At 42.0% G+C, this 13,597-nt stretch overlaps 1 protein-coding gene across 1 annotated transcript in view; it reads right to left on the reverse strand.

Annotated features, from left to right (window-relative positions):
* STT3B (STT3 oligosaccharyltransferase complex catalytic subunit B) overlaps positions 1-13,597 on the reverse strand; it is an 85,386-nt gene that overhangs the window by 19,306 nt on the left and 52,483 nt on the right. The window contains exon 6 of the mRNA XM_069958635.1: positions 843-941. Coding sequence (XP_069814736.1) covers positions 843-941 — 99 coding nt within the window. The remainder of the gene's footprint in view (positions 1-842; positions 942-13,597) is intronic.

A 13,597-nucleotide genomic window follows, 5' to 3' on the forward strand; every position in this document is an offset into this window, starting at 1 on the left:
CGCTGCAGAATCTGTTGGCGCTATACAAATTAATAATAATAATAATAATAATAATAATAATAATATCATCATTATTATGGGGAGAGATCAGCTCACATATCGGCCAAAGTGACACCTACAAAAAGCACCGAACACTCTGACATTTGGCGTTAATGCAGTGCATAAAAGGTATATGTTGGCATTTCATAAAAAAGGGAGGATGATGACATATACAGCAAGTCCATACATTATAAGGGTCCGCACATAGTCAGTATGCAATAATATGGTCCAGAAAAATAAAGATTTACTCGCAGGAAGTGTGAATGTAGCCGCTGCAGTGTGATGCTGTCTTCACTGCCTTTCCTTCTATCGTAGATTAGGATGCACTATATTAATGTCTAACAGGAGCAGTCAGAAAATACAATATCTAGTGTGGTCCACCTATTCTGACTATGATTGATCTGCTTTATGCCAGTATACATTTTACCAGAGAGATAGAAAAGCACAGTATACCACACACTATCCCGCTACCAAAAACATTAATACACGTAAAAACACATCTGTCACTACTAAAGTGGGATAAGATGCAGACACTGACATGGTGGTTAATCTGGATTCAAGTAATACACAGTACGCTTATTCCCTTTAAGAGTTAACACGTGTGTAGTGCTAACCATAAAGTACAAGCTGTTACACAGATTGACACTACAAACAAATATGGGGTAGAAAAGAAAAAAGCTTTACGTAAGAGTACATGACAGTGAGAGACAGAAAAGAGGCAGGGAATCAAAATAAAGGTTAAATGCAGTGACAGCGGCTTATCCCCCGCGCCCAGACGAGCCCAGAATCACTAGGGATCTCACCTGCAGCTGCCATGTGCTCACTTGTACGGATGGGTTGGAATCCAACAAAAGGAATTTGCATGGATAATATTAACCCCACAATGTAAAAAGTGCTGTATGCTGGAGAGGAGAAAACAAAGAAGAAAACACAATGAGCGATTCGCACAGGATTCCCATTTATCATAGTACAATGCATTACCAGGAATATTCGGCACATAGAAATAAAACCCTTATTTCTTTTCTAAGTAGTCCATCATATGCTCCTTAGCCACAGATTGGGGGCTGTCACATTTCCAAGGAGCATCTGACAGAATCTGACATTTAGCATGCCTTTCCCTTTAACAGAATTGCTGTTTACTGACATTATAATAGGCCTGATACAATACAACCATACAATGGGGAAAATCTGATAATAACTTGGCTACAGACAAAAGAAAGAAAAATAAAAGCAGCCATGGGGGGGGGGGGGGGGGGGTATGCACTGTGAAGCAAGGATACCCAATCAATGAAATCCTGAGCCTCTCTTTATATGGGCCAAGGATGAAGGGTTGTGTTGGGCACAGGGGAGCCCGCTCCTCAGGGGAGATGTAGTGTTGGCCCAGTGGTAAATGGACAAAAATAATCCATTCTGGCTGACTAGCAGAATATTGATTTCTACTAGAATTCTTCTATGTACAGAAAAACTAAACATGTTGGCGATACATTTTCCACTAGAAAACATCTTACAGGGCTGTGTTTCCTAGAATGCCTGAGCCGTGTACAGCTCGGTTACAGCTGCGATAACATTGATATAGTGGCATCCAGCACTATCACCAGGAATGTATGCTGTGCGGACGCATTACACAGCGACGTGCCGAGGCGGCTCTCATGTCCCCAGTGCGGCGCACAATCTAATGACACATCTCTGGAATGAACAGCGAGTACCAAGGGGAAAGTCACACAAAGGATGAGGACAGACATCTATACACACACTACCCAGGGTCAGAAAACAGACACGCGGCAATTTCGTCTGAAAAATGGAGACAACTTAACAATCCTGTGCATTAAGGAACTGAAAAAAAGGCAATTTCTTTATATCATTCAGAAATGATATATTATTAAGCAGAAGATAGGCACTGATAATCTATTACACTATGACAAGGGGTTGTTATGGCAGGGCATAGTGTGTTGTAGGCCACAAGGACTCTGAACACCAAGTATGACAAGGAAATCAGAATTGTACAATCAAATGGGCTGTAGACGCTGTATGCTCTAGTATTCAGACAAGTTTGCTTTAAAAGGATGTTTCTGGAGGTCACTTTCATATATGTATCACATACATATATGTAAAGAAAAAAAAAAGTGCTGTTTTTAGGAAAGAAACTTGCACTGTTTTTCTCCCCCATGCATTTAATTTAATCACTGCCTGGTTTCCTCTCTGAACTGGGACCCTGCCGTTTCCATGAAACAATGCAGACACTTACCCACAATCCCCCTTTGTTTGCAGACTCAGTGGAGAGAAACCGCTAGTTCTTCCTTTACAGTTGAATTGAGCATTTATGGACAACCTTAATGGGTTGTAACCAGCAGGTTATTGAAATAAAGCAGGTACATAGGGGATTAAGGGGTTATCCAGCGCTACAAAAACATGGCCACTTTCCCCCTACTGTTGTCTCCAGTTTGGGTGGTGTTTTGAAACTCAGTTCCATTGAAGTAAAAGGAGCTTAATTGCAAACCGCACCTGAACTGGAGACAACAGTAGGGGGAAAAGTGGCCATGTTTTTGTAGCGCTGGATACCCCTTTAGTAAGTCTATATGTCTCAAAACAGTACAATTTAAGGCCATGTTCACACAGGATATGAACATCGGCCGTTGTTTGATATTTTCACCTGGTCCACACTCCAATTTGCCATAAAATAATTTTAAGAAACACATTTTTTGGTGTGTTCCTTCAAATTGATTGACCCTCACAGATACTATATTTCTCATCAATATAATGTAATTGAAAAGAAAAGAAAAAAAAATCAACACACTTACAGAGCACAAGTCTAATGAAAGAAAGCGCCCCCCCCCCCCCAAAAAAAAAAAAAACAAACAAAAAAAAAACACTTCTAATAGTCCATTTTGCTGCCTGTATATAACAGCTACTGAGCATGTGTGACGACTGTAATTGGACACATTAGCTGTAAGTAGAAATCAAGAGAACCCCGGTATTTAACTACAATATGTAACACAATGTTTTTGTCACATGTTTTAACTGTAAGATTGATAGTAATTGATTACTAATATTTAGTCATCAGGTTTACACAAGCTATGCTTCATCATTGTATATAGACCATAGAAAATCCTTTAAGTAACACAGCTAGACAACTGACAATATTTTCAAAAGGAATCCATAAGAAGCCTGAATCCTGATAAGACTCCGCATAGCACAAGGCAAGAAAACATGGGATTCGTCTATTTCATGTGTCTAGTAGAGACGCTTTGGTTCCCTTTTGTTTAATGTCACGGTGAAGAATATCATTTTTGAAGTGTTGGTATAAATCCTTTAATTTAGCCCCTTTACTGCTGGTAATTCATAGCACTGAAGAGGTTTATCGCACAGAACAAAGTCAAGGCATGTCACACAAACCAGGCGAAGATGACGGCATCTTAAATTGTCTCTCATAATTTCCCCTAAAGCCGTTCTATATAATAATTGTTAGAGTGCCATCCTGTGGAGACAGCTGCAATATACATTTATCAGTGGAACCGTCTGGCATGGCTGCAAGTGGAGAAACACTACAATATAATGAATCACTGGGCTCCGCCGGAACACAGATCTTATCGCCTCACAAGCTCTTACACTATGCACGGATGATACACTTCGCTCTGCTTACACCCCCCAGGTCAGGGATTGTACACAGTTATATGACACACATTACAGCAACCATATTCACATGTGGGAACAGACATGGATTACTACATCATGCAATATATTTTAGTAGACTGGGCAATGATGGAAGAATAATAAGATGTGCCATCACTTTCTTGTTGGAGAGTTTCTGACTGGTAATACACACAGATCTTAAAATTGAAGGACAGACTACTCAGCAGTACTGCTCCTCTGTAGCATTTCACTGTTCAGTAACAATCACAGCTACATGTAGTGGAGGGAACTAAAACATACCCCATTCACTTAAATGGTGCGGCATGGTAGCTCCCTGCTCTGCAGTGGCACAGCTGGGGGAGTGCCCATGGAGTAATCTGGAGGGACTGCACTGCCTTGGTTCTTGTGGATGGTGTCTGTCCTAGAGATCGACCTACTGATCATAATGTTAAAGGGGTGCTCCAGCATGGGGGCACTTTCTGGGCGGGTCACTCATCGCGGCGCTCTGGTCCCCGGGCGCTTCCTGGTGTCTGACGCCGCCCGAGACTCTACGTCTCAGGGCCGCTCAGCCACTCAGTGAAGGAGGCGGGATCCGAGCGGACTTCAAACGGATCCCGCCTCCTTCACCGAGTGGCTGAACGGCCCTGAGACGTAGCGTCTCGGGCGGTGTCAGACACCAGGAAGCGGCCGGGAATCGGGGAATGGAGCGCCGCGATGAGTGACCGGCCGCTGGAACCGGGGAGGTGAGTGGACGTCTTTTATTTCAGCCACCTCCTCCCCGATTCCCCCAAAAAAGTGCCCCCACGCTGGATAACCCCTTTAAGTCATTTCTCAGTAGTAGGCCATAACAATAGACGGGCATATTACTTAATGCAAACATGTCACTTTCCACATCCTATCCCATTTTTTAGCAGCATGTTATACAACTAGAAAGATTAAAGAGGTTGTCCAACATTTTTTTCTTATTGGAAATGTGAATAATTTGTAATCTGTCCCTTTCCCTTAGTGGTTTTCTCTCACAGTTTTTTCCTCTATGTCCCCGGTCCTCCTCCTCTGTTGCTGCTTTTCGGATTTGTGTTTACATAAAGAACTTCCAGGTCACAGGGGTCAGCAGTGACATCACAGCTCTGCAAGCCTGTAGCTCCTCCCCCTTCTCTCTGAATCTAGCTCCACCCACTCTACCTATAGGCAGTAAATGTCTGTATTACTACAAGTGCCTTTTGAGCAGCATGGTGGCTCAGTGTCTGCCAATTACTTATATTATCAAATCAACTGGTTTTTCCCTCTTATCTGTTGTAGGACTACAAACCCCAGCACACATGTACATGTTAGGAGGTGTAGTCCTGGATTACATATACACTTCAGTAGCCATCCTACAGGTGGTGGGGATTTAATGATGCAGGATTCTGTCACCTCAGCAAGAAATAGATAGAATGGTGACTGCCATGAGGTGAAGCAGCATCTCTCCGCTCCATATTAGGCTAGGTTCACACTGCATTTTTGCAATCATTTTTTTTCAAAAACTGATGAAGAAAGGCATGAAACAAACGGATGCATTTTTCCATTGACTTCCATTTAAAAAAAAAAAAAGCGGATCAAATCGGATCCGTTTTTTTTTTTAACGGACACAAAAGTAGTGTCAGCTACGTTTTTGTGTCCGTAAAAAAAAAACGGATCCTTTTTTTTTACAATGGAAGTCAATGGAAAAATGGATCCAAACGGATGCACACAAATGCATCTGTTTTTTTCATCTGTTTTTTGCAAAAAAAAGGATTGCAAAAACGCAGTGTGAACCTAGCCTTACAGACAGAAGCACTGACCTAACACTGTACATCAGTAGCGGATTATAATAGGTCCGTTTCGGGTGGTAGCCCGGGGCCCTGAGCTCCTGGGGGGCCCATGCCCACCTAAACAGACTTATACTTTAGGGGTGTATTGTCTCCTGGCTACAATTCTGCCATGATTTGCAAAACAAATTGCTGCTTTTTTCTGTGATTTTGCTCAAATTAGGTATTATGACATTATTTATCCTGTACTATGAACACCATGCTTGTGCCCCCATAGTCACAGCAGGGGGGGCCCAGGCTTCGTGAACAGCCCGGGGCCTATAGTGATTTTAATCCGCCCCTGACTACAATAGTAATAATATAGGGGAAGATTTAGCAAAGCCTGTGAAAAGTATCAGGGGAGCAGTTACCCATAGCAACCAATCAGATTGCTTCTTTCATTTTTGGAAAATGAAACCTAGAATCTGACTAGTTGTTACGGGCAACTGCTTCCCCGTTTCTTTGTACAAGTTTTGATAATCACCACCATAGTTCCTTTATGTACTGTTTATAGCTCCAACCTATGCTGCAGTGCTGTACAGAGATTGTAGTCTGTCATGCTCTCCTTAATGCTGCAGTTTCTTCTGGACTCAGATGTTAGTTAGATGTTAGGGGTGTGGCTAAAGACACGCCCACCTGATGACGCACTGTTCCCTCACTGGCAGGAACAGGAAGGGAACGTGACATCACAGGAAATAAAGAAAACACAGGCAGAGTGGTCATGTGACTAAGCCTGATAACACAGTAAGCGCTCTAAATAAAAAATAGAAGTGTATGTAGAATATGCAACACCCACAGAGGTCAATGCAATGCTAGTTTATTGAAAAATCCTGGACAACCCCCTTTATATATAGGTCGGTCATTCCTGGCCTAGGAGTCCTGTGGGCAGTCCAGGTCTACGCAAGCGTAGATACAAGAATAACTGTCACTGGACTTCTAAGCCTTCCTTTAAAGGAAAAAAAAAAGCCAACTGTGCTTTAGGGTGGGTTCACACATACAGGATCTGCAGCAGATTTGATGGCGCAGATCTGCAGCTGCAGATTTGCATTGAATCTGCAACTGCTCCACACCGATGGGAGGAAATACCCCAAAACAGCTGTCTGTGGATGAAAACCTTGTTTGAGTATTCCCCAAGTCCTGTCATTTTTTACTATGGCTTGTTGGAAGGTGGTTCATTTGACTGGGGGCCCCCTTAGCTTGGCTGCTCCTTGCCGGTAGAAGGTCTGACTAGCTCACAGTCATTGAGAAACATGTGATGGTGTCTCTGCAGTATTTTTGCATAAAGGGAAATGTAGTCTGACATTGGCGCACATGAAAAGGAATAGCCAGAAACTCTAAAACAGGACCAGAGCAAGCCAAAAGTACATGAAGAGGATCAGTCAGTAACTTAGGTGAGTTTGTATTTTTTGGCTAGGCAGAAAAACCCAACAAAGCGGTACTCCAGCAAAAATATATTTCTTTCAAATCAATTAGTTTTAGATAGTTATATAATGATTTGTCATTTACTTCTATTTAAAAATCTAAAGTCTTCCAGTACTTTTTGCCGGAGAAGATATTTTCTCAAGCTGCAGATTTTTCATTTTATGACGACACGACCGTTTTGTGTCACTCAGATATTTCTTCAGAAGGCGACCACATATTCTCTTAATTGGTTCTCCGCTGTCTCCCCTCACCCTCCTTCCACGAAATACTTCATGTGGTTAGCTATACAGGAAAGGAAATGACTAGAAATGTGTCAAATCACTTCCTCATTTCACCCTCACACTTCAACAAAATCATTGGTCAAGAGGCATAGTCCCCATTATACACAGCATGAAATACTAAGGATTAAACAAATCTAAGACCAGTGTCAGACTAGTGTAATATGGACGCTTTGTTGCATCTGTATTATGGCCATTACCGTATAACCTAGTGACCTGCACTAATACCGTCAGATCAGTTCATGGTCAGGCCAGGGCTTGCAGATGTGTTACACTGCCTGAAACCAATCTAAAGTGTTTTAACAGCTTTTGGTCAATACTGCTACTATGGGTTACTTTACAGTCCACAGCAACTTATTGAAAAGTCGTGTTTTTGCTTTTTCTGCAAAATGCGGAATCCTACTTCTAGTTTTTATTTGGTGCCTTTTTATAGGATGAGTACCTGTACCCCATTAAATGAGTATTTTTTGACACAAACTGCAGATTTCTTCTTCAAAAACATGCAGTTGCACTTTAAGAAAACTATGTGCATATGACTTCAATGGGAGACTGAGCCGCATGAAATAAATAAAAAGTGTAGTGACATGTCACTTCTTATATTGTTCCGCTCTGAAGCTTCCATTGAAATCAGTGTGAGTTTCAGGCAAGTCCCCTGTGCAGACTACGGCTCAGAGAAAACCACAGCACACTGCCGAACACATGGGAGGTGTTGGTCCATGTGCACACACCCTTAGGTTATGTTCCCACAGCGTCTTTTCTGTAAAAATCTTGGTTGTTTGATAAAGATTGATGTCATTAATGATCATGAGCATTAATGACATATGTCTTTTGATAAAGACTGACATTTCTATGTTAAAAAAAAAAAACCTATGGGAACATAACCTTAGGGTGTTGTCAAATCTTTTTTTGTTATAGCCAAAGCAGATTTGAGCCAAAGCTGGAAGGGTATTACCCAACGGAATAAGAAAGGAAGGGCTTGTATATTGCTGCATCCAATTCTGGCTTTTATTGAAAAACCTGCATGAAAACTGTTTCACGCCCCCAAAAATTCACTGCGTCACACCTTTACAGATGTTGCAGGGTATAGAATTCTTAACATTGTAGTCATTGTTCACATTAAAAATACAACAATGGACCTCCCTGAAAAAGTCTTGGTGAAACATGTTGGAGGAGTAGGCTTTAAGGTTTTAATACAACATCCTAAGTCATTGATCTATTAATGGTAAAAGCAGATAACAAATAAGGTGCACACTAATATGGGGACATAGCATATAGGTATCACTGTAGCCAAGTGGCGCTATGAGTGCCAAAGGACAGCAACGTAGCCACAGCTGACAATATGGTGGTGCGCCTATACTGAGCCTATTTTACCTATAAAAGGTATGTCATACCCAAGCCCAAGACTGTCACCACAATATATTACACAGTAGAAGGTTAATAAGTGGTGTTCTAGTAACACTTCTAGGCAGAGCATGGGCATAATATGTAATTCCTGTACATTAATTGATAATTGAGATAGTTGAATCAGTCAGATGCGGTGGCTAAAAGCTCCTTTACACGGCCAGATCATCCTTAACCCCTTAAGGTCAAAGCCAATCTTTGCTCTTTTGCTTTTTCCATTTTATGTTTAAAAGTCCATAGCGCTTGCATTTTTTCACCAAGAGAAGTATATGAGCGCTTATTTTTTGCGAAACGAATTGTACTTTGCAATGACAGGCATTATTTTTCCATAAAATATGCTGCGAAACCGGAAAAAAATCATTTGCGTTGTCAAATTAAAAAAACAAAAAACAAACAAATGTGTTTCGATTTCGGGGAGTTTTGCATTTACGCCGTTCGCCCTATGGTAAAACTGACTTGTTATGCATGTTCCTCAAGTCGTTACGATTAAAACGATATGTAACATGTATAACTTTTCCTGTATCTGATGGCTTTTAAAAAATTCAAACCATTGTTAACAAATATATGTTCCTTACAACATTCCCAGGCATACAGCGCTTTTATCCTTTGGTCTATGGGGCTGTGCAAGGTAGGGCTGGGCGATAATGGCCTAAATCAATATCGCTGTTTATCGTACATGTAGCCGCGGTAACGATAAATTGAACGATAATTATGACACGCCCCCTTTAAAAGCCACACCCCTTTGAAAACCCCATTTTCCGATGGTAATACAAACGTGGATTTACTCCATAGAACAATGTGCAGCAAACTTCACAAGTAGTACACAACGTTTTGGCACCTCCTACAAGTGGCACTTGAAAATGGCATAGGAGATGCCAAAACATTGTATATTACTTGTGAAGTTTGCTGCACATTGTTCTATGGAGTAAATTCACGTTTTCACGTTTGTATTACCATCGGAGTATTTTTTACTAGCTGACTTGATCCAAGGTCTGGGATTCGTCTGCTGGCACCCACAGTTTGTTTATTGTGCTGCCTATATTTTTTGCTATATCTATCTTTATACTGTGGGGAGATTTATCAAACATGGTGTAAAGTGAAACTGGCTGTTGCCCCCGGCAACCAATCAGATTACACCTTTCATTTTCCAAAGAGTCTGTGAGGAATGAAAGGTGGAATCTGATTGGTTGCCGGGGGCAACTGAGCATGTTTGATAAGTCTCTCCGTGTGTGTGTGTAAGTATATATTATATATATACACACACACACGTCCAAAATTAGGGTACCGGCACTCCAAATGAAGAATAAGTGTTTTATTTCAGCTCACAGGAACAAACTAGCCAAGGCTAGTTTGTTCCTGTGAGCTGAAATAAAACACTTATTCTTCATTTGGAGTGCCGGTACCCTAATTTTGGACGGGTATATTCTGCACTCGAGGATCCACAGTGCAGGGGTGGCACCCACTCTCCTTATTTACTGCCCGGGTGCCGTGGACTTTTGTTGTTTGTGTAGGAGATAGGAGAGAGATAGGAGAGAGATAGGAGAGAGATAGGAGAGAGATAGGAGAGAGATAGGAGAGAGATAGGAGAGAGATAGGAGAGAGATAGGAGAGAGATAGGAGAGAGATAGGAGAGAGATAGGAGAGAGATAGGAGAGAGATAGGAGAGAGATAGGAGAGAGATAGGAGAGAGATAGGAGAGAGATAGGAGAGAGATAGGAGAGAGATAGGAGAGAGATAGGAGAGAGATAGGAGAGAGATAGGAGAGAGATAGGAGAGAGATAGGAGAGAGATAGGAGAGAGATAGGAGAGAGATAGGAGAGAGATAGGAGAGAGATAGGAGAGAGATAGGAGAGAGATAGGAGAGAGATAGGAGAGAGATAGGAGAGAGATAGGAGAGAGATAGGAGAGAGATAGGAGAGAGATAGGAGAGAGATAGGAGAGAGATAGGAGAGAGATAGGAGAGAGATAGGAGAGAGATAGGAGAGAGATAGGAGAGAGATAGGAGAGAGATAGGAGAGAGATAGGAGAGAGATAGGAGAGAGATAGGAGAGAGATAGGAGAGAGATAGGAGAGAGATAGGAGAGAGATAGGAGAGAGATAGGAGAGAGATAGGAGAGAGATAGGAGAGAGATAGGAGAGAGATAGGAGAGAGATAGGAGAGAGATAGATAGGAGAGAGATAGATAGGAGAGAGATAGATAGGAGAGAGATAGATAGGAGATAGATAGATAGGAGATAGATAGATAGGAGATAGATAGATAGGAGATAGATAGATAGGAGATAGATAGATAGGAGATAGATAGATAGGAGATAGATAGATAGGAGATAGATAGATAGGAGATAGATAGATAGGAGATAGATAGATAGGAGATAGATAGATAGGAGATAGATAGATAGGAGATAGATAGATAGGAGATAGATAGATAGGAGATAGATAGATAGGAGATAGATAGATAGGAGATAGATAGATAGGAGATAGGAGATAGATAGATAGGAGATAGATAGATAGGAGATAGATAGGAGATAGATAGATAGGAGATAGATAGGAGATAGATAGATAGATAGGAGATAGATAGATAGAAGATAGATAGATAGATAGATAGGAGATAGATAGATAGGAGATAGATAGATAGGAGATAGATAGATAGATAGGAGATAGATAGATAGGAGATAGATAGATAGGACTCCTATCTATCTGTCTATCTATCTCTTTCTACCCAATATCTGCCCCCAGTCACAAGCTGTTCTGGACCCCCCCCCACCCCCTCTCCCGCACATACACTTGGGGTCAGGTATAGGTCGGCACCTCCATGCTCCACCGGGCACCGCACTCACTCTCTCTCTCTCTCTCTCTCTCTCTCCTGCACGGCTACTTTGCATATCCTTTCTTCTCTCCTGCACAGGAATCCTCTGCCCCCGTACCTCAGTGCTGTAGCACATATATCTGCCGGCAGCGTCACCGGCAGAGCGTCACACACGGCTGCTTCCAGCACTGCCAAAAGATAACGGGACGCCGAGGATTCCTGTGCGGGACACAGTGCAGTGCCCGGTGGGGGGAGGATGTGCCGACCCATACCTGACCCCAGCAGCCACTTTATGTACGGGAGAGGGGAGGCAGGGCACACCGTGCAGCTTCCAGAGCCGCCCGGAAGCAGCGGCAGCGCTGAGCACACAGCACGCCTGTGCGCAGCCTGTCAGATCTCCAGTCTTCCTCCTCAGGAAGATTAAACGGAGTGGAGCAGAGCATGCGGCCGCCGGTGAGGAGGAGGAGGAGGGAGGGGGGAAATACCGCAGATACCGTCCTGGCAGAGTTGAGGTCGGTTAACCGACGCCAGAGACGGTATCGGTATTTTTGCGGTATACCGCCCAGCCCTAGTGCAAGGTGTCATTTTTTGCGCCATGATGTGTTCTTTCTATCGGTACCTTGATTGCGCGTGACTTTTTGATCACTTATTACATTTTTTTCCAAAAATGTGCAATTTTGCACTTTGGGATTTTTTTGCGCTGACGGATCAGAACATCAGAACAGGTGATTCATGCAGTTGATGATGCATTTAAATGGCCAAATGACCCGGCCATGTGATTTATCATGCTTTGTAAAACCACTGCAGGCCAGCATCCGCTGATTGGTGCTAGTCTGCTGCAGCACACTGATGCATATCGCACCATGTAAAAGGACCCTAAAATGTAAGGTACCATAACACACATGTATGTATGCTGAAAAAGAAATCACCTGGCTAAGGAAAACGTAATCAAGCTGAACCATAGCGAATCACATATCGTCCATCAAACAAAAGTTGCCATGTGAACAGTCACTACAATGTAACAGATTATATATACAGTAACTCAAAGAAGTGCTATCTGGCTTAGAAATATATATATATATATTTCTAAGCCAGATAGCACTTCCTTTGAGTTACTGTATATATAATCTGTTACATTGTAGTGACTGTTCACATGGCAACTTTTGTTTGATGGACGATATGTGATTCGCTATGGTTCAGCTTGATTACGTTTTCCTTTACCAGGTGATTTCTTATATATATATATATGCCAATAACCCCATAAAGAAGTTTCCACTATTCAGTAGAGAGCAGCACTAGATGTGATTCTTCTCCTCCCCCCCCCAGTTCTAGGAAATGAGTTACCTAACTAGTTCACAAGTGACCAAAAGTGTCCATATGGGGTTAACACCACTCTGCAACTTTAACACCTCCGCTAAAAGCTAACAGGGGCTGAATCAACCTTCTTGGCTTAAAGTAATTATAATGCAGATTAACAAATGTCCATCTTTGTTTTCTAAGTGTAACCGGATTTGACTGATTATATCTCATTGAGGGAAATATGTTACAGAATTCGAGATGTTAGAAGAAAAGCGCGGCGGCCCCGACTCTTAATTACAAAAAGTAATTGGTTACACTAATTTTGCTTTCTTTGTAGTTTAGAAAGGCCTTATCAAAGGCTAGGACTTGGAAATAATCGTTTCTGCTCAGCGCGGAAACTGCAACAAGATGAGGTCAATGCAGAAATTGTCTCTTGTTGTGCTGTGATATTATATATTACAGTGTCTAGCACACCACCATGCGCTATTACTCCAGGGTTAGGACGCCTATATGGGGTTTGTGTTCGCAAAGAAACTTTCTTTACCAAGACAAAGGTCCTGATTAACGCTATAGTTGTGAATCCGATTCCTCATCATTTTCCTGGATATAACATACGAGTACAATGGATACAAAGCTAAATCCTAAATATAACATGGACACTTTCCAAGAGCAGTCTCTCACTGCACATTAAGTCTTACCGCTATATTTTCCCATTTGAAAAAAAACTTCCACAGAGCACAATACCACAAGACACAATGAGCTGCTTCACATTTCATAAAGATTCAGCATTCTGGGATATTGAATCCATTGTAATGTGTAAAGCTGAAACCACTAATGATATTGTACTGCTAAATTGCAAGAGGCTGTCTGTGATACACAGCGCCACAATATAAAAGCAT

This window comes from Dendropsophus ebraccatus, chromosome 2, assembly GCF_027789765.1.
Source record: "Dendropsophus ebraccatus isolate aDenEbr1 chromosome 2, aDenEbr1.pat, whole genome shotgun sequence".
Taxonomy (NCBI): Eukaryota; Metazoa; Chordata; class Amphibia; order Anura; family Hylidae; genus Dendropsophus; species Dendropsophus ebraccatus.